Here is a 22,464-nt window from a genome sequence, read left to right on the forward strand (position 1 = left end):
ACAGAAATCTGAAATGAATATGGCAAAATGTTGATATTTAAATATTAGTATTGGCTATATGAGTGTCATCTTGTTTACTTTGTTATTTTTCTATACGTTTAAAAATTAAATATAAAAATGTATAAAACTATGAGTCTAATAAATAAAAATGTATAAAACTATAGGTGATTGATAAACTTATTTTTTCTACCTATGACAACCCAACATTTCCTACTAAATATGTTCATTACAATCACAATCTCATATTTAAATGTATTATATAAAAATATTCAGCCTTTACAAGTGGCTTTAAAGCGCATCATCCGAATTTATTGAGGGCCTTGCTCTGGATCACACATCTGGTATCTGTGTTTAGGACTCTAGGGCATGTCTTCTGAATACAAATTCTATGCTTTTTAAAGAAACTTAACAGACAAACATAATTAGAATGTCATAGAGTTAGAAATGTTCATTATATTGTCTTTAAAAAAATCAGAATATTTAAGAAAACCCATTTAGAAAAACAAACCATTTAGATGAAAGCTTGATGATAGTAACACCCAAAAAAGGCAGCAACAGCCTAGATGTCCTCAAAGGGTGGACATTTTTCTCTACATCTTCTTCAGCAGACATCATTTTCCCCAAATTATTGCATCAACTCTCCTATTCTCTGTTATCTTTCTTATATTCCTTTATTCACTCTGTTCTTTCTTCTTACAAAATTCAATTCTTGCTTCTCTAGCACCATGTGCTCAGACTTGTCCTACAAACAAGAGGTCCTAGGCCTGTTTACCCCACACACTGGCCAGCATCCACGCATCCTCCCCACTTGCCATTTTTGTTTCTAATGATCCTTGGATCACCACATAAACCTCTATCATTAATCCACAACCTGAAACTTTAACAATATCTAATGTAGTCTCTATTAGTTTACCTCAAGTCAAGAAAAGCCAACAAAATGCAGAGTATTATCCCCTAAAATTAGAGTAAAACTCCTTACAATGTTTAAAAGACAGGAATGTATAAATGTCATTACAATGCCACATTCTGAATCACTGATTATAGTTTGGAAGTGGAAATTTGAAGATAAACATTTTTTTTTGGTATATGTATGTATTCTGTGTCCTAAATTTACCTGTATTTACAAATATATTAAGGGAGCTACATTCAATATTAAACAGATTATTTTATTACTAAAGAAATATCATTCCAGAATTTAATGTATTGCCAATAAAGCTCTCCAAAGAAAATTGCATTTGATATTTGCACACCTTCTTTAGCATCCACTTCTTGTCCTATACTTTGAGTAAAGCTAAAATGATGCCCCTTACTATTGACTAAATTTCCCAAAGCATGGATGTTTAATTGAAATTTAAATTATTTATATTGTTTTCCTAACATATGGAAAAAAAAGTGAAGTATCTCTCTAAGAAAGGAATTTAAAATGTTGTTAAAAGTATTTCACATTAAGTATTTATATTTGCCTAGATAAAACAGTATTAACTACTGCTTTCCCTTAGGCAAGACATAAATATATGAGCATAAAAGGACAGTAAATTAGTATTGAAATCAATATAAAAGAGAAAAAATCCATATCATATTTGTCTATAAAAAGTAGAACTGACTTTAGCGAATAAGCTGAATAAAGTTTAACATAAATTAAACTCAAATTTCAATATCGTTCATGTATGTGCATATCGACATAACTGAAAAAAAGAAATGTTAACAGTTACTATCTCTGGGTAGTGAGATTATGAGTTTTTCCTATTATTAACTAAGTAACTTACTAATTTTGTAAATTTTCTAAAATGGACATGTGTTACTACACTAATAAATTTATTTAAAAAATAACACTATGGCATAAAAACCTACACGTGCATTTCTAGTAACATTCCCAGTATAGTGAATCTAAGATTTAAGACATGAGCATTCTTTTGTGGCCAGAAATATATGTCAATATGTCGAGGGCCTCTGATGAAATACCTGAGATCCTGAGTTATATTTTGGAGAAAAATGAGTAGTTAATATCAGTGTCTCCTGACATAACTCAAGACCACCCGACTTTGAGATAGGAAATTAAAGATTTTTGAAAAAGTTAGTTTTATACTGTTAAAAATAATGTAAAAGAAAAAGGAAAATATACTTTTTATATGTAGAGGTTTTGTTTTAAGATAGGATTCTTCAATATGCACATGCACACATAATACATCAGTGAACACTGAAGGGGAAGCTCAGCTCTCAGTGGAAGGACAAGCAACTGACTCCTGCTTAATAGGATGATTCCTCTTAATGCCTACGGAGAGAGTGGAATCATATTCTTTCAGGGCATCGATTCTTATCCCTACCTATATTACACCCGATAGGACCATAGGCCAATTACCATTACAATGAACCCCAGAGACTTTTCTAGTTCTCAGGCTATACTAAGTTATTTTCATATCCAGGAGTCAATAATCAACCAGTAAATACAGAAATAGCTTTACTTCTGTGTTCCAGGCACTGATCTAGGAGCTGGGGATATAGAATGTGTACCACAGGAAGCTAACATTCTGCAAAGGGAGGCAGGAAATTAACACGTAAATACTACATAAGACAATTTCAGATGCAGGCGCGAACTGAGAAGACAAGATAATATGAGGGTATGTTGGGAGAAGGTTGTTGCTCTACCTATGGTAGTTCAGGAGTGGCTCGTTAAAGATAGGAGAAGAAATGATCACTGTAAAGTAGGTGGTCTGAGTAACTAGGTGGATGGTGATATCATTTTTAAGGTGATTGATAAGCTTGCCTGGGTGGGAAGTGGATTTCATCAGTCTGCGTGGGAAATCACTCATTCTAATTTGGTCCAGTTAATTTTAATATGTCAATTAGTCATCCAAGTGGAAATATGGAATAGGATAGATGTATGATCTGTAGCTCCATGGAGAATTACAGGATGGGCAAAAGATTTTTAAAAAAATGGTTACAGTCATAAAAGTTCAGACGCAGAGGCTCTGAGCACTGCAGCACAGGTTTGGTAGGGAAGGAGTGCCAAAAAGACACTGAGAAGGTGCGGACACGGGATAGTGAGAAAACTAGGTGAGTGTGGTGCCAAAAATTTAAGGAAGAAAATGTTTAAATGAGGGAGCTCTCAGCCATTTCAAATGCTACTGAGATGTTGAGGACAATAAGGAGAGAAAATTGACAAGTGATTTTAGCAAGGCACACTGATGACCCTGATAAGAACCATTTCAGTGGAGGAAACACTGATTGGAGTAAGTTGAAGTGAAAATAAGAGGTGGAAAAAATAGAGACAGTGAATGTAGACAATGTCTTTCAGTTTTGCTATTAAAAAGGAGCAGAAATTTAAAATTGTAGCAGGAGAACAAGAAACAAGAAAGTTTTTATTTTTTCAAGAGCTTTAATACATACGGTTGTGTTCTGTTGGGAATATCATTTCATCAGAGAGAAATTGATCATAGAGAGAAAGCAGTTAATTTCTGCAGAAAAGTTATTGAGAAGGTGAGAGGAAATATCACTCAGAGTAAAACTGGATCAACCAGGGGCAGGAGGGGAGCTAGCCCAATGTAAGGGGAACAAAGAAGGAGGAGATGGGTACTGGGGTAGCTCTGCTGAGGGAACCTACAGTGTGAAGATGGCAAAGTTCTTATCTGACTTCTAGTCTAGCTGTGAAATATGAGGCAAGATTATCAACTGAGAGTCTGGGCTGGAAAGGAAAGGATGTTGGTACTTTAAGAAGGGAGAAGCCCGGGTGCCTTAGCTCACACCTGTAATCCCAGCACTTTGGGAGGCCAAGGTGGATCACTTGAGGTGAGGAGTTCAAGACTGGCCTGGCCAACACAGCAAAACCCAGTACCTACTAAAAATACAAAAATTAGCTAGACATGGATGTGGGTGCCTGTAATCCCAGCTACTTGGGAGGCTGAGGCAGGAGAATCACTTGAACCTCGGAGGCAGAGTTCACAGTGAACCGAGACTGCACCACTGCACACTCCAACCTGGGTCACAGAATGAGACTTGGTCTCAAAAAAAAGAAGAAGAAGGGAGAAGACGAGAAGATGATATTTTATTAAAGAGTTATTTCTGATAATAGAAAAGTTAACTTGCTTGGTATAATTTAGCTACTCCATAGATCTGAAAACCTTTTTTGTTACTTTAAAGTTTCCTATAATGAGACAAAATGTATATGATAGATGTATTTCTACTTACCACGGATTGGTTTATTGTCTGGTTAAAAGTGGATAAGTGATGCCAAATATAGACTCAGGGTGTACACTACATGTTGTCAAGGAGACAGTGAAAAAGGAGATTCTTCTGACGAGAGATGACACATGGCTCCTCTGTGTTAACACTTGCTGCCAATTCACAAAACTGCAATCTTTGAAAAACACTTGATGATAGGGAGCTTGACTGGCTTTTGTCCTCGATTGCAGGGAGGGAGCTTCTAAAACTCTTGGAATTTTTTTGAGTTATAGGAGTATCTGTTTTCCATGAGGCCCTTGGATCATATTTGAGCTTATACTAATGAGATGACTCAGAATGGAGGCAGGGAACCAGAAAAATCAGTCTTGTGATTAGAAGGTTGGGGTTTTGTCCTAGCCTAACCTCTGGGGAGGAGAGTGGTGCTGGTGACTGAGTTCGATCCCATGGCCAGTGATTCAACCAATCATGCCTACATAATGAAAGCAATAAGACTCTATACACCAACTCAAAGCTCAGTGAGGTGGAGCTTCCTGCTTTGTGAACCCATTGATGTGATCAGAGGGAGTTAAGTTCTGATTCCATGAAAGTCCTGCATCTGGGACCCTCCCAGACCTTACTCACTCTGTTTTCTCATTTGGTTGGTCCTGATTTGTATCCTTTAAAAAACCGTAATAGTAAGTATAGCAATTCCCTAAGTACTGTGAGTCATTTTAACTAATTATCTAACTTGAGAGGTTCATGGGAGCACCCAAATTTGTAGCTCATTCAGTCTAAATGCACACTTAGATCCTGAAGGATGGTTGGCATCTGAATTAAGGGCAGGCTTGTTGGGTTTTATGCCCTATAACTTGTGGTTATGACTGCTCAGTATGGGTGGTTAGTGCCAGAATTTCACTGCAGTATACGAGGTGATGTAAGAACACCTATCTACATACTGAGAGTATTGATATATGCTTCTAAAAGAAGAGTGATGGAAGAATATGTAATATCTGTCATGGATTATAGTTGGGCCACAAACACCACAGGGGAGTCATTCTTAAGAGGCTAATAAGTAGTGTAAAAACAGTTAAAGTGAGGATGATAAAATTTATCACTTTTCTCTTTTCTTTATGATTAAGGAAGAAAAAAGTTATGGGGAAAAATGACAATTGCACATAAATAAAAACAAGAGATTTTAGGTGTTTAACATAATTACTACCTGTAAGTTGTTGGACTGACATTGATTTTTCGTGGTACACTGCAGGACTCAAATTTGTTAGCCAGAGTGACATTGTTTCCAAAAAGACAGTAACGAGGCATTTTAACTCCAACAACGCCCGCAAAAACTGATCCAGAATGCAGTCCAATTCGCATCTGAAAGCAAAAAATAACATGATGTTCCCAGTCACTGGTAAAACACTTCCTACTTGTCAGTGATGTTTGAATACCCTTTCTAAATTATGTTACCATTCACCCTCAGCACACCACCCCTTTCCTCAAAACCTCCAGCCAACTTCCCTCTACTCCTTACATGCAATGAAAAATTACTAGTGCAGGCTGCGCTCAGTGGCTCATGCCTGTAATCCCAGCACTTTGGGAGGCTGAGGTGGGTGTATCACAAGGTCAAGAGATCGAGACCATCCTGGACAACATGGTGAAACCCTGTCTCTACTAAAAATACAACAAATTAGCTGGATGTGGAGGCTCGCTCCTGTAGTTCCAGTTACTTGGGAGGCTGAGGCAGGAGGATCACTTGAACCCAGGAGCGGAGGTGGCAGTGAGCTAAGATTGCACCACTGCACTCCAGCCTGGCAACAGAGCGAGACTGTCTCAGAAAAAAAAAAATTACTAGTACAGAATCAATAGTCACACCTGTTAACTCTTTTCCATTTAGATTTATTACACAAACTATCTTAATTTTGCCAGTCTTCAACACCTGAAACAAGTTACCATGCACAGGGATGATAGGTACCACGGCAACATAGCAAGGAGGTTATGAGCTGTTTAGGTAAACCTGCCACCTCTCCATCAAGTGAGATAGACATAATTTTTGGACTCCTAGAGTCGTTTCCCCAAACCCTGACAAAGAAAGGCAAATAGAGGTCGGTCTCAGGACATTAAACACGTTTTGTAGACATTTTACCTCAAAACCGCTTTATACCGAACACTATTCCACTATTCTAATGACATAACTGGGGAAATGAAATTGTACTATTTAAGCAGAAAATGACAGAGGAAGCAGAAAGTGGAAGTTTCTTAAGTCCAGATGACAATGTTTATACACATTAAACTAAAAATCCAGACTGATAAAAAAAAAAGTCAGATTTGTTACACGCCTTGATAAAAGAGGCAGTCTAGGATGTGTCGTGGCAAAATTTTAGGAATTCTTGAAGTCTCCAATATTTGGAGAGCCACTGGGACAGAATGTTTAATCTTATTTTACTTATGTTTTTAGAGATAGAGTCTTGCTCTGTCACTCAGGCTGTAGCGCAGCGGCACCGTCATAGTTCCCTGTAACTTCAAACCCCTGGGCTCAAATGATCCTCCCATCTCAGCCTCCTGAGCAGCTGGAACTACAGGCATACACCACCACACCTGGTTAAGTGTTAAATTTTTTTGTAGAGACAGGGTCTTGGCTATGTTGCCCAGTGGATTCTCAAACTCTTGGGCTCAAGTGATCTTCCTGCCTCAACCTTCCGAAGTGATAGAATTACAAATATAAGTCACCTTGCCTAGCCAAAGCAGGATATTTAACAATGAAATTTTCAAAAGGTCTGATTACTTGATGATCTTAAAGGTTTCACAGATGCTTAAATTACTGCTGCTACAAAGCAAGCTAAAGTGGGTTTATGTTAAATCATAATGACAATATCATGTTCGTTTTCAAACTCTATGTTTACTCCACCATTTAAAAAAGTTGTATTAGATATATGCATTTTGAATGAAGACCAAGAACTCAGTAACTTAGGTATAATTTGGAAATCAGAAGACTTCAGTTCTGCCTACTTTTAGTAACTAATTTCAGATATCTGCTAGAAACTTTCCAGACTCATTTACATTTAAGATGTCATATGAATTCTACAAACTTTTCAAACAAAAGCACTAGCCTGTGAATCAGAAACTCTGCATTCTAACAAACTCTACCAGTAACTGTTAGTCTGGCTTCCTTAAGTCTCTTTACTTCCCTCTGCTCATGTTTTCACCTATAAAATGCAGGGTTTGATTATTTTTAAATAACTTTCTTCACCAAGGTTTTATTTAACAAGCAAAACTTAGATATCTATTATATATCTGGCTTTGTATCCTTTAGGAGAATATGATTTTACACATATAACGAGTGATAGATTAGATAGATAGATAGATAGATAGATAGACAGACAGTTAGATAAAGACTCTCTTCTGCCCTTAAATATCAGCCACGACTTTAACATATTTCGATTGAAGTATTTTTGCTCTCTGTGAGCACTCTTCTGGTTAAACCAGGTTTTCTGCCTATACTTAGTTATTCCAGTTTATTATATGTTAGAATTACCATAGCATTTTAATCTTATTTCATAATTAAAATATGAATACGTTCTGCTCGTAAAAACCGAAGCCATGCAGGTAAGACAAGCGTCCCTTTTATTCCTTCCACCCCGTGCTGCCCTCTTCCCCTTCTCCAGCTCTGAATTTCACTCTCAACCCCAGCATTTTCTTACAGAGCTTTTCAAACTCATCAGCAAGATTTAAAACACAATGTGTTGAAGACAGACATCGTGGCCTGAGCATATCTCTTTTCACTGGTAACAGACTACCATGTGAAATAACGAAAGGCAAAGGCAGAATTCTGGCTCCTGGAAAAAGTTTAAGTGGGAACCTGCGAAGGGCATCTTCTCCTTGGAACCACTTGTGGCATAGCCCATTTCACATATAGGCTTCTGGGAAGAGGAACGGAGGGGTACTAGAAGTTTGCTTCCATGTTCACTTGTCACCTACTGACTTTTACTGTTATCCTCAGCCCACTGGTCTCTGTCCTCAACCCACCTGCTGCTTTCTAAGACTGACTGGATGGATGCTAGTGAGGAAATCAATAGGAATTAGTGAATAGATGAATGATTAGCACATGTGACATGCTAGAGGGAAGTACAGAGTTTGAAAAACAAAAAAAAGAAAATATGTTCTATTCTTTCACTTCAATTCTGTACCAGGAGGTAGCAGGGTAAGAAGCAGGAAATGCCTGGGCTTTGAAGCCACGTGGACATAACTCCAAATCCTGACACATAGGAGACTTGACTGCTCTTGCCCACTGCTGAATTATAGATTCCTCTTTAAAGTGTTACTATAAGGATTAAATGAGACGATGTTTAAGTCACAGTATGCTACTTTCTGATACACGTTAAAGTTTCCCTACTAAAAATACTCTCCACACTGCCTCTGTGATGTTTCACAGGTACCTCTTAAGGCTGTCAGATATTTCCCAGTACTGCACGTTAGTATGCATAAAAAGGTATGATTAATGACTCACTTTATAGGTCTTTAAAACTAACCTATCGTTACCCAGGTAACTATCTTTGAAACTAGCTATAAATAATTCTTCCAACTTAGAAAAATCTAAAAATACATTTCTACAAATAACAAAAATCCCATAAATTCTCCCATTCCAAACATACACATCTTAATTATAAAATGCATTTATGAGGAAATCACTGAAAATATTAATAGTCTAAATATATTTAATATTTACTTTGATGCTACAAGCCCCCTCAAACACCTTAGAAAGAGAAAGAAATACATAGTCCTCCTCTAAAATATGTAATTATAGAAACTAAATCTCAAAAAATCAGGTGTTGTGATGTTTTTAAAACATAGCTGCAAGTTACTTTATACTCCTTCTATTGATTGATGGGTTCTAAACCCGCTCTCTTCTGGAAAGACTGATGATTGCTCTGACCGATAGAATACGGTGGAGTGTCACTGTGTGTCTTCCAAGACTAGGTCATGCAGCTTCCACCAGTCTTGTTCAGTGGGACTTGAACCACCTCATAAGAAATACATATTAGTGTACCATATGCAACCCTAACAATCCCAGCTGACCTCAACCTTTCAGCCATCCCCACCAAGGAATCAGACATGTAAGTGAAGCAGCAGTCTTCGAATGAATCTTCCAACTCCAATCCTTGCAATCCCAACTATTTTAGGCAGCCTCAACCATTTGCATATTCTCAGCTGAGGTCCCATAGACCGAACAGCACAGATGAGGTATTCCTGCTATGCCTTATCCAAATTTTTGATACACAGAATCCATGCATAATAAAAGTTTGTGATTTTGTACCACTAAATTTAGAAAAGTATGTTGCACAACAACATATAAATGGGATGACAATAGACTTAGAAAATCGTTATGAAGCCTTAAACATATAGCTTCTATTAAGGTTAAAGATTGTTAAGGATAAACTTGTAGATATAGTTTTGTTTTTAAATATCTTCTTTCTTTGCTATATGTTTTATAGCATACCAGACAAGGTTTCACAATACTTCAAAGACTTATCTCTGAAGGTAGTCAACTGAGGACTCTCCTATAAAAATTAAGGGGCAGATTCACTGTAAGTGAGACAAGTAAAGGTAATCTGCTTAGGTTCTATCTATTAAACCAATGCCCACTATGTTAACTTTATTTCCTCAAGTGTGGTGAGATATTATTCTGGAATCTGGCTCATCTAGAAATTCTGAAATGTCATGTGCCTTGGAAAATATTGGTGGATTAGCAGTCAACATCCATTCAAATGTAATATCTTCTCCTCCAGGGATTGGAAAACTAAAACTACATTTTCCAAATGAACTTGGCAGCTTCTAAATGCAGTTAGGCTTAGTAAATCAGATGCACAGTTGCATGGGATTTGGCAGGCACGATCTCCGCTACAACTCAAGCTGTGGAAGCCTTTGTGTTTTCTACAGCATGCTTAGTTGAGAGTCCCTTTTCCCATCACTCATTCTGTAACAGTCATGATGCAGGGTGGCCACCTTGCTGATTATTACAGTAGGTGCAGTTTTGGAGAGGCAGCAGCTTTCACAACATGGCAGTTTCCTGACTGTAGCTTTGGTGGGATAGTTCTGGAATCAGCTTTCAGATTTTTGAAAAGGCAGTTGTGAACTGTGCTTTTAGGAGCCATTTTATTTTGACAATAGAAAATTCCCATACTATGGGAGGCATTTTTTGAAAGCTTATAGAGGACAGGAGAAACCTACTTAAAGATGGTTTCTTCTGTCCTCTCAATGATTCTGTAGGCCATTTAAAACCCTATAATAAATTTCTTCCAGTGTAAACAAGTTAGAGAAGATTGTGCTCTCTTTATAGATTTTGCTTTCTCTCTCAACTAAACCCCAATGGATACACCATGCATTTGATAATCAACTAACATGTGTTTGCTTTTGTGACAACGTATCATCTGCCTTACCTTGATAGGTTCTCCATGGGGAGACATAACTTCGTCAGAGAGTTCCATCATCTTCAAGGCCATCAGTGCTATCTGAACAGCATGAGTATCACTCTCTTTGTGTAATCCCCCAGCTACACAATAGGCATCGCCAATGGTCTCCACCTAGACACAATGTATTTTCCATACCATAAATAAATACACAGGAAGAATCACAGCTACATCATATAGAAGAAATTAAGTCATATAGCAGAAATCTCATTGCTCAGGCCCTCTGAAGGTTCAGGGTTAATGTCAGATACTCCCATAAATGGCTTTCTCCTTCAGAAAATGTGCACAATTTAGACCCATTACATTCACTGCACTGAGAGGCAGCACAGTCTGTGAACACGGTAACAGTTGGCTTCTACACCCAGATTTGCCACTGACTCATCGTATCATTTCACCTTCTTTTTTTTCACCATGAAAGATGGTTTTTGTAGAAACAAATAATATGTTTTTGAATTATAATAAATTGCTTAAAGATGTTGGGATCATTTACTCATTTTATATCCTCCTCATCATAAAACAGTATTTTGCCTCAAGTCGCTACCCAATAAATGTCCTATGAATATAGTAAAATTGTACAATGTAAAACCAATATATTAATAGTCATAAGAGTAAAGAGAAAAGGAACCTTGGGGTTCTCATAGCAATTACATGTCTAATGGATACTAATCACAATTGTAGAAATCAAGATGTTGAACCAGCAGGTAAAAACAATGGTGGTGTTTGAAAGACCACTGGATATCAAGCTATTATCTAAAATCGAAGTATTAACCTTATCATCATCATCATCACTATTGATGTTACGGGCAATTTTTACCTGTCTGTGATACTGGCTGCAGAAAGCAAATAGTTAATTGAAGTCTACAAACTCCGTAATTCTAAGAGCTGCATTTTTCGTCTCCTCCACATACTTATTGTAACTATAACACCCTATAGTCCTTACTGAAAGCCTCAATTGTGAAAGGATGAGGGTGAAAAATGAAAAAAGAAAGGAGGTGCAAACCTTCAGAAATTCCCCTTATTAGGACTCCAAATTTCTTCTTGACCTTTCTCTTAATCTCTGACTTTATCTTCTTATTCTCCATATTGCTCACGTTGTCCCAGTGTGCCTTCCACCACCCCTTAAACATATCAGACATGCTCCCACTTGCTATTCCTTTCTTCTGGCGCAATCTCGTCGCAGATGACCACTTGGTTGTCCCTCCTTTTCTTCCGTCCCTGCTAAAATCTCCTTTTATTAGAAAAGCCGATTGCTATCACCTTCTAAGAAACAGCAATCGCTCTTTATCCACTGCCCTTCTTCTTCCCCTTAACCTGCTCTATTTTTCTTCCACATTATTATACTAACTGAGATACGGTGAACTTACTCATTTGTTTATTGTCTTTCTTTCCCCCCAATCATATGTAATCCCTCTGTCTGGTTTATTCACTCCATATTACCTGTGCTCAGTAATGAATGAACCAAACAGCAATGCCACCCATAAGCTTTTTTTCAGCAATGAGTACATAAGAAGTGCTCATTATGATGGCCATCACGGGTGCTCAATAAATACACTAATTAGAAGAAGTCCTACCCCTACCCCTATCTGATGTTAGGGGCCTGCTGCATCTGCTCTTGCAGCCCCTTGCACATACTGTGTCCCTTCATCCTGTCATATGAAACTGGCATTTGTCCTTTCTGCCCTCCTCTCCCTCTCCATAGGTGAACTCTTCTCACAGAGATTGTACCCTCTAGCTCTCAAGCCATTGCCCACCCATGCGGCAGATTCTGGATATCCAGCACATATTCATTGAAACAGTGGGTAAATGAACACAGAGAGAAATAGAAAAGTGGCCAAAAAAAAAAATAATAATAACCCGGGAAGACAGAGAGAAAATAAAATTTAAAAAACCCCTATTTTAATTTAGCACTATATAATTATTTATACATTATATATTTACATATATTATTTCTATATTATTTAATAAAATTAAATAAAGCCCTAAAATTAAAATAATGCCCCAATAAATAAAAAATATAATAAAACTAAATAAAGTATAATCAAGTCCTGGAATAGATAAGGCTGACCATTCTTTCGAAGCCATTGGCACTATGATTATACATTTTGTATATCTGAAACCCTTCCATATTTATTTTCAGCTATGTCCAAGTAATCTCAAGCACTATCAGCAGTGAAGAGAAAGTAGAAATGAGGACTGAAATGGAAGGTAATTTACTATATAGCTACAGCTCTAGTTAGATTCATCAGGGAACTCTGTGGCTGTTGTCCTTAATGAGGAGCATAGTTTCAATATGCTTGTTAGGATATTTAAAAATTATACCCTATATTCTTAATAAAAAAACAAAAATTAGAAAAGGACTACTTCTGTGAGCAATTACAGCAGCTTGCAAGGAAGAAAGACTTCCTTCTCACAATTCTGAGGGAGGAGACAGTCTCAAGATAGAAAACGTCTACAAATAAATACAGTAAATTCCACAAGAGGCCAGGAAACTTAACCTAACTGAAGCCAATTATTTTATCTGTAATTATACACGGACCTCCTTTTTTCCCAAGGGAATCATGGCTCTGTTTGAAATTTCCTGTTAGGAATTTTAAAATATCAGGTTTTACTTCTAACATCTAGAACAAAACAAGACAAGAGCTTATGTATTATCACCAATAATATTTGTTTCTTCCTCAATAATTTATTTATTTCCTGTTGGGTTCAGCTCTGAAATCCCAGATTCTTATGTGGCAAGTTAAGAAGATGGATGATTCAAGCCACGCAAATGAGAAGTATGCTTTATTCTTAGTCCCAATATCTAAAAGAAAGCAAAGTCATTTAAATCAGTGAAAACTGTTTTCATTTTAAAGAAGCAGGCAGAACTTGAAATCTCTTCATTAGCTCTCTTACTAATAGTCTAATAGTAGTTATGTTAAAAAAAAAAAAAATAGGTATCAGGGATGGCCACTGCTGTCGCCAGAGCCTGCAATGATGCCTGGCTCATCCTGTATGGCTGAGGAATATCACATATTATCTAACATAAGCTTTATAACAATCCTGTTCATGAAGATTATGGGACATAATGTGTGTTATTTATGTGTATAAACTCTGTGAATGAACATTATTTTCTCTGTCTTAGAGGTGATGGAAAAGGTTTTTTAACTTTCTCAGTTTACAAAGCAAGGAAGGCGGAGAAGGAGATTTGAAGACAGGTCTTTCTTTTTCAACTGTCTCCACCCTTGGCCAAGCTGCAAAAATGCTTTAAGTAGGTGATTTTGATTTCTGTTAACTGGCCATGAAAAGTATCATATTAACTCTGTACTGAAGTAATCTATTTAAAGGCAATTTTTATAATCCTCATGTGTCTTTACTTTTACAGATACAAAGGATAATATTTCCTGGGATAAGCCATACTTTGAATTATCTCATGCTTAATAATTCAACTCGGTTTCTGCAGTGAAGTGGCAGGCTCACTGACTATTAAACTTCTCCTATTCACACGTCCTACACCCCATCCTCCATTCCTTGAGCACGCTATCCTCTCTCCATTCTCTGCTCATTCTTTGAGAAGACGGTGTGCCAGTCCTTTCACGGAACAATTATTTCTGTTTCTGGGCAGATCCGGAGCTGTTTCTGGCTGGAAAACACCCACATAGTGAAGGCACCGTACCTGCTCCCGGGGCTGGGCCTGCAAGACCCTACAGAGGTGGCCTTTCCGTTGCATTAGAATTCAAGTCCTAGGCACAGTACTTGTTCCTCAGTGAGTCTGCCAGTGAAATGATCATTTCCCTGCTTCGCCCTTACCTTGTAGACGTCCAGCTCTCCACACTGCTGGTCAAAGCGAGTGTAGAGTGCGTTGAGCATGGTGATGACCTGCAGTGGTGAGCACTGGGAGCAGATGGCAGTGAACCCAACGATGTCTGAGAAGAGCATGGTGACATTACTGAACTTCTTGGCTTGCACAACTTGCCCTTGCCATAGCTGCTGAGCAACCTCACAGGGAAATATGGAGCACAAAAGATCTACTGTCTTTTTCTTCTCCTCTTCCAGGGCTTGGTGGGCTTGCTCAAGGGTGGCCTTCAGCTTCCCCAGCCTCTTCTTCAGGCCATCTTGAGCTCGAGCTTGCTCCCCGATCAAGACCACATCCCTCAGTGCATTGTGAATTGGGATGTCCGAGAGGTAGAGCCCTCGTCCTGTAAAATCTTCTAATCTGTCCACACAGGGTGACCCCAAAAATAAGATTGCACTGGATTCAACAATGTATATCATTTGGCCTTTCAGGTCCATAACCTACGAAGGAAAGGAGAACCAACTGTGGTTTATTCAAGTTTCCAGCGCCTTTCTGAGACAAAAGAAGGGGAAGTAGATACAGTGAAAATCCCTTTGTGTTTAAACTCTTTTTTTTTTCAACCTACTGAAAAGGAACAATTTGCTTTCTTATATTTCCAATTGGCTATGAGTTCTAAAATGCATGCAGATGTTTGAAGAGCATATTGGAGTGTACAGAGAAATCAAGATTTGCAATGAACAATGCAAAATGCTTTTGCTTTCTCACTAAGCAGCATGCTGATGCTTTTGCTAGTAAATTTTTGTTAGTGGTCTCACTTGGTTAATCTGAAGTTCTATTTTTTTGTATAATATAGTCCTCATGAAAACGGACCCTTCCTTCCTCTCTTGCTTCTTCCCTCCCTCCCTTTTACTTTTTTCTTTGCTCTATTTTTTTGGTTTCCTCCTCCTTCAGCATGTTTCTCTTCACTTCAATTCTCCCATTAGTACTTGCTCCATCTGGCAGGTATGCAAGTTAAAAGGCCTCCAAAGGTACGGTTTTCATCCTAATATTTTTTTCTGTCATGAGTAGCTCTCCAGAACTACCTTTTGGAAGTCATCATTTTTCCAAAGACTTCAGATTGAGTTATCTGAATCTTTTAGGAGAGGCCACTTCCCCATTTCAACTGTGCCTTCAGAACCTAAGGAACCCTGCCGTCTGCTACACAAATAAAAGAACAAACCACCCAGTAGAAAGGACTGCACCCAAGGGGATGTGAGAGAGATGGGGCTTCAAGTGGTCATACTGGACCACAAGAAGGTTTACTTGCATACGTGTGGACAAAGATGTGCATGTATGTTATTGCAGCAAAAAGCCAAAAGCAACTTAGATACCCTTCGATAGGGAACTAGTTAAATAAAGTAGAGCCTGGGAAGCCGAGGTGGGCGGATCACCTGAGGTCAGGAGTTCAAGACCAGTCTGGCCACTGTGGCAAAACCCTGTCTCTACTAAAAAATACAAAAATTAGCCTGGTGTGGTGGCGCATGCCTATAATCCCAGCTACTCGGGAGGCTCAGGCAGGGAGAATTGCTTGAACCCTGGAGGTGGAGGTTGTAGTGAGCTGAGATCACACCACTGCACTCCAGCCTTGGGTGACAGAGCAAGACTCTTGTCTCTAAATAATAAATAAATAAATAAAATAAAGTAGTGCACAACCATATAATGGGATACCACTAAGACTCCAAGATAGCTGAATAGACCTATATCTAATGGCATGGGAAGATGCACAAAATATATTGTTTCTTGATAAAAGAAGTTGTAAAATAGTATTTTTGGTTTTAAACAAAAGTGTATATAATTAGTTTTTTATTTTTTGCTACAATAGTATTTTTTGTTTTAAACAAAAATGTATATAATTCGTTTTTCGTTTTTTTCCTGCAATAAATATCTTTCAATATTACTCATTGTTAAATGATTCATTATTGAATCATTATTGATTCATTATTTTATGATAGAAAAACAATAGATCTGTTTTCATTCTGGGGAACAAACAGTGCTTCTGCTGGAGTTGTATACATGTGTGAAGCCTCTCTCCCAGCTTTGCTTGTATGATCAACTATGAGTTAGCAAACTTTCTTTCCTGAGACTAAATAATTACCAAAGTTCTCTACCATGAGATGACAGAATATATTTGAACCTCTACATTCGGTAACAATCAAATAAGTTATTTGTTTTTTTCCTAGCTAATAAATGTTGATTAAAAATCCATTTAGTTGCCTCCTACAAGAAACAAGTAGACTTGTTTGTTATAAAATAATATCTCTTGTTATTCAACCTAAGTCAAGTATTTGATACTCAAAAATATATTTTATATAAACATTTATCAAATTTCATTATAAAACACTCCATAAAGTTATTAAAAGGCAGACTACATTTAATAAATACTTTTGGAGTAATGAATCGAGTAAGCAAGCAAATGCAGAAAGAATTCTGTTTTAAGTTTATTAGTGCTACAATTCTTTTATAGTTGTTTTAAACATGTTTTATCAAAAATTTGAAGTAATGCACATATTTTTACTTTTGTTTCTTGCTGTTAAATATAAAATAACTTTCATATTCAAGATAATATTATATTTTCCTTACCCTTGAAGGTTTCTTCACAGAGTTGTCCCATCTCCTCACTCGCACAACAAACTGCATATTCAACATAGTCATGATCCCACTAAACGTCTGGTTGATTTTTGGAGTCAGAATTTCGAAGTATTCTTCAAAATTAGGCTTTCCTTGAAAGTCTCTCCTATTCATCAGCCTTCTAATGCCATTGCCAAATTGCAGAATTGTCATATCTTTGTCAAACATGAAATGGAATGGAAATGTCTTGCAGAAGAGCGATGTGGGAATCACCAGCGAGGACTGGGGTTTGCTGGGGGACAGGGATGGTTTGGTGCTTTTCACATGAACGTAGTACAACAAATAGGGCTGATTCACAAACTCGCTGCAATCGTTATGGAAGCAGGGAGGCATTAATGACACTTCTACTTCAGTTTCATATAATACGTGAGCAGCTGCCTTTATGACGCCGGGAAGAATCAGGGATGTGGTTCTCTTAGGGAAGAAGTAGTAAACATGCAGAAAATCGTCCTCCTTATCCAGGCACAGAATGGAGGCATCCTCAAGCCTGCCCCTTTTTCCTGCTTCTTGGCAATGGCTGCTCTGTTTCAGAAGGGTACTAAAGCTGTTTAAAAAATCTTTCAGAGTGCCTCCAACCACTCCTAGGATGTTTTCATCTTCCTCGTAACATATTTTAAAAAGCTCTTCACCGAGAGATTCTTTGATGATCTCCACTGGAACTCCTGCAATCACATAATACATGTTCTGCCATATCAAATATGCCACCTTGGTAGAGCTGTGCTGTTATTCCGATTTTCAATTGTGTTACTTACTCATTTAGCTTTTCTTATGTCTGATAATAACATTTCCAACCAAAAGGAAACCCCTATATCCAAATTATCTACCTAAGTTAGCTTCTAACATTCTAGTAACTGAAGAAAAATCCCAAATTAAAAAAGAATGACTGGTTGAGTATAATACACAACTTATTATCTCCCTGAAATCTAACTATAAAAGAACAATTTGGATTCTAGTATTAAGTACATTTTGGCAAAAGCCCTCCAATTTTCTGTTAACAACAAAAGCAATCCATCCACATGAAGAGGTTCTTCCCTTCTAAGGGTTTCCAGCAGCAAAAGGGTCAGATGCTGGAGTTAATTTAAAATTACTGGTTATGAAACTCAATTTTGTCTAGAAATGATTATAAAGCATTTTTTTTCCAGAGTAAAATAGAATTCTTGTTGTTTAGTGTTAGCTGAATGAATGAATATCTGCTTGGAATATATAATTTACTTTCTATAGCATCTTCATGAGTGGCATAAGGTTAGAAATAATCAAGCCTATGCATGTCTGTGTCTTTTTACAATGTTAGGCTTTTATTGGTATTATTTTTTATTATAAAAACTATGAGTTACATGAAGTTTTTAAGGAGGCAATTTTTTTTTTTGAGACAAAGTCTTGCTGTGCTGCCCAGGCTGGAGTGCAGTGGTGCAATCTCAGCTCACTGCAATCTCTGCCACCCAGAGGCAATTCTAATGTCTCAGCCTCCAGAGTAACTGGGACTACAGGTGCACACGACCATGCCCAGCTATCTTATATATATATATATACATTCTTAGTAGAGACGAGTTTTCCTCATGTTGGCCAGGCTGGTCTCGAACTCCTGACTTCAGGTGATCTGCCTTCCTCAGCCACCTAAAGTGATGGGATTACAGGCGTGAACCACTGCATCTTGCCAAGAGGCAATTTTTGTAGTACCTGTTGTTTACTCGCTTCTTAGAGCTACAGGCACACAGGCTCAGGTCACTCCACAAGTCAGTAAATATTGTAAACTATACATAACAGTATGCTTAATTAATATAGAAAATAGAAATGTAGATTAAATATTTTATAACAAAGTAACATTTATCATCAAAAGGAAAAAGAGATAGGAGAAAGAATTAACAAACTAGGGTTGATACGATGAGGAAGACAAAAGGAGCCTTGGTTTGGGCTGGGCCATCTGTTGGTCTTACAAGGAAGACTCTTCAAGGTGGCAGACGTCAAGTTTTTATCACCAGTGACTGTAAGAAGGTGTCAGTTAGGATGGCCGTCTTGAGTTGTTGAAGGTTTAATTTTTTATAGTTACAGAGTCCTCTGGTGAGAACTGATAGTGGAAAAGTATGTTTGTATTTTTATCTGGTTATATATAGTTTTTATTTTTTTAAATTTATTAAATAAAACATGTTATTTTTACTGGCAAAATGCCCTACGAAATACAAAACAGAGTCTTTTTTAAAGATGGACTTAGTTATGTCAAGGGTGCTTTGTATGATCTTCCCTGTCTATAATCGCCTTTATTCGTTACACTCTGAGTATCACATTTTTTTTTATCTGTAATGTGGGATACAGAATACTGCCCCCTTCACAGCACTGTTGTAATGTGTGGGGCTTGTGTTCAGAATAGGGCCTTGCTCCCAGAAGGGCCTCAATACATGTTGGCCATTATTATTATTAGCATCATCAATATCTTATACTTGTAGAAAAATGCGACCTCTTGGTTCATGTACTAAAACTTTGGAAAGGACAGTAAGACAAAGTCACACTTCAATTTTTTCTCTCTAACTAATTATTAATGTGAGAACACTGTTAACATTTTTCCCATTATTGCTCCTAATTTTTAAAAGTATCCTTTATTATTTTGCTGACTAGAACTTTTCATGCATAAATGAGGAACACTTAGTTAGGTTTAAGACCAAAGCCTGTGAATGTCTGTGAGTCCGCTTCCCATCCAGCCTTATCTACTTCTCAGCAAGTAAACATAAACAGAGAAAATGCCTTAGGTAAACCAAAAACATTCAGTATGAAGAAGGGTCACTCTTCACATTCACAGAATACATAATATTTAACGCTGCATACTGAGAGTCACCAACAAATAAATATGAATAGTTTTGGAGAAAGTGTTTTACAGGTATATGGTCTACTTTCTAATTACAGAAACAATGCTATTATTACCTGCTGCAACTGCTTGTTCTGCAATTATTTTTTCAAAGTCTTCTCTTTCCAAATATTTCCTGGAAATATTTCAATATTTTAAGTTATAAACTCATAAATACATGCTAAAAGTTCAGATTGTAATATACAGAAATAATGATAGAAAATAGTTTACCTTTTCTGTAGAAGCAAATCTTAACTGTCAAGTTTACGGGAAAGGAGCAATGACTTGTACCATCCAGAAGAATGTTGGGAAACCCCAAAATATACATGACATAGAATGTTTTGTTATTCTTCATATGTAATCTTTACCTTTTAAGTGAACTTTACATAGAATAAACACAGACAGTCTCAGACCTAGGACTTTTTTTATTTTAAATTTTTATTTTTTACCTTATCTAGGTGCAAAAGGTGTAAGTATTCAGTAGAAACTGTACTTCAAAGTTTGCATTTTGATTTTGCTCCCATGCTACAGGTATGGAGTACAATGCTCTCGTGTGATGCTGGACAGTGGCAATGTGCCACAGCTCTTATGTGGCCATGAAATCGTGAGGGTAGACAACCGGTACTCTCCAGCACACTGTGTGGACAGATGACTTTGTCCAAATGTAGGCTACTTTATTTGCTGAGCACGTGTAAGGTAGGCAAGGCTAAGCTATTCAGTAGGTTAAGTGTGTTAAGTGCATTTCAACTCAGGGTGTTTTCAAATTATAACAGGTTTATCTGGTCGTAACCCCATTGTAAGTCAAGGAGCCTCCGTACTAAAGAGAACCTTCCCTGGCTAGCAACCTCAAATGTGAAGTGGCCAAGAAGAGGATGGTAATTCTGATAACCAAGAAAAACCTACGTACAGATAGATTTCACTTTTAAGTAATATTATGTATCTTCCTAAAGCAAATACATAGAAACTTTTCCTTCTTAGTCTAAGGCTCTATTTATCTCTCAGATATCATTATATTAAACTTTTATCCTTGATTTTGTATAAAAATTAGTAATGAAAGCAACCTATTCTTCATTCAATTACTGCACTTGTTTTTACAGCATAGAAATTGAGAATATAATAGCATACTTTTTCACTGATATGAGGTTTTTGGTTTTTGCAGTTTTAACTGCACAACTTGTGGATTCACAACTTGCCTAATTGTTAGTGATGATTTCTGATAGTGATGAGTGATATGACAAAATTTGCCACGTGAGCGAAGCTTAGTTAGTCCAAATAGCACATAGTGCAATTCAAACTACGATTCCCACTCTCATCTCCAAAAAATACAAGTGGGTGTAAGAATTGCACATGCACCAGCAAACACATGTGTACCTCAAACAAATCACACACACACACACACACACACACACACACACACACACACACCCCAGCATGAGTTCATACACATAATGATGTGATCAAAAGATCCCAGAAAAAGAAACTAGGCAAGAACTCTGTGGGCAACCAATCCTGAGAGATATCATAGCTATATTAAAACTCATTCACTGAAAACAAAGATGAAGGGGGCGGCTCTACTTCTTCATTCAAGGGCAGTTTATTGGTTGATTTACTGGATTTTTGTTTCTCAATTCATTTAAGAGAATAAGCAGCACAAAAAGGGGTTAAGGTATGTCCAGCAGCTGGCAAACTGACAGCAGTAAAATTGGCTGCGACTTGCCAAAAAGAAAGTGAAGTAACAAGCATAAACCAGAGGATACCCCAAAACTAAAAAAAGCACAGAGGAGCCATTTAACAGATCAGCAGGTAGGCTTATGAGGAAAATCTTGTTTCAGCAACTGAATAGTTCTCATGAAGACAATTTAAAAGTATAATCAGATTTCCTTTTTTGGGGGGGAAATCAGGGAAGTGGCAAAAAAATTTCAAAATTTCCAAAAAGTAATTATTGTTTGCTTAAGTTTTGAGATCATATTGAGAGATATTCTGCTGGAAACACATCATAACTTAGTATTACAAGAAGCTGCAGGAACAATCCAGAACACAAAGCCCTGAGAATAAATTTTGAGTAAACTGGCTGCCAAGGACTTAAGCAGACAGACACAGTAGCACAGGGGGAGACTTGAGGCTGTCTTATCAGCTTGACTGGGAATTAAGGTCAGAGGCGTTCTGGAATGCTTTTCATATTACTCGTGTAAGTAAACAAAGCTTCTGTCAGACACATAGATTCACGCTCTCTCCTTCTGGGCCTGTCCATGACCCCTTCTTGGCTTGGTCCTGCTGCCTGCAGTCTGGGACCAGTTAGTGAGCAAGGAAACTGAAGCACATATAATCCACAGCATGATCACTCAGGAGTAGGAGACAGATGAATTAATTGATAAAACATTCCTGACAACAGTACTGGTGTGTAAAACTTCAAAGTTAAGTTCTACAGATTTGAACACCAGCATTTACTCTATTATTTATAAACTAAATAATCCTTAAAATTTCAGGGAATTGAAAATGGGGCCTATTACTTTTTTTTTTTTTGAGACAGAGTGATGTCTCCCAGGTTGGAGTGCAGTGGCACGATC

General features: G+C 37.4%; 1 protein-coding gene across 12 annotated transcripts in view; it reads right to left on the minus strand.

Moving 5' to 3' along the window:
- The window catches only part of GUCY1A1 (guanylate cyclase 1 soluble subunit alpha 1), a 69,813-nt gene that overhangs the window by 9,317 nt on the left and 38,032 nt on the right, over nt 1-22,464 (minus strand). For 9 of the 12 annotated variants that reach the window (XM_017526051.2, XM_017526045.2, XM_017526048.2 and 6 more), the window contains 5 exons: nt 19,975-20,033; nt 17,014-17,723; nt 14,409-14,894; nt 10,593-10,736; nt 5,378-5,532 (listed from right to left, as the gene is read on the minus strand). In XM_017526051.2, coding sequence (XP_017381540.1) covers nt 5,378-5,532; nt 10,593-10,736; nt 14,409-14,894; nt 17,014-17,394 — 1,166 coding nt within the window. In that variant the 5' untranslated portion in view covers nt 17,395-17,723; nt 19,975-20,033. Of the gene's footprint in view, nt 1-5,373; nt 5,533-10,592; nt 10,737-14,408; nt 14,895-17,013; nt 17,724-19,974; nt 20,034-22,464 lie in introns of those variants that run through there. The other 3 variants (XM_037737613.1, XM_017526053.1, XM_017526047.1) reach the window with 3 other exon arrangements.

Source organism: Cebus imitator, unplaced genomic scaffold (assembly GCF_001604975.1).
Source record: "Cebus imitator isolate Cc_AM_T3 unplaced genomic scaffold, Cebus_imitator-1.0 Scaffold40, whole genome shotgun sequence".
NCBI classification, from domain to species: domain Eukaryota; kingdom Metazoa; phylum Chordata; class Mammalia; order Primates; family Cebidae; genus Cebus; species Cebus imitator.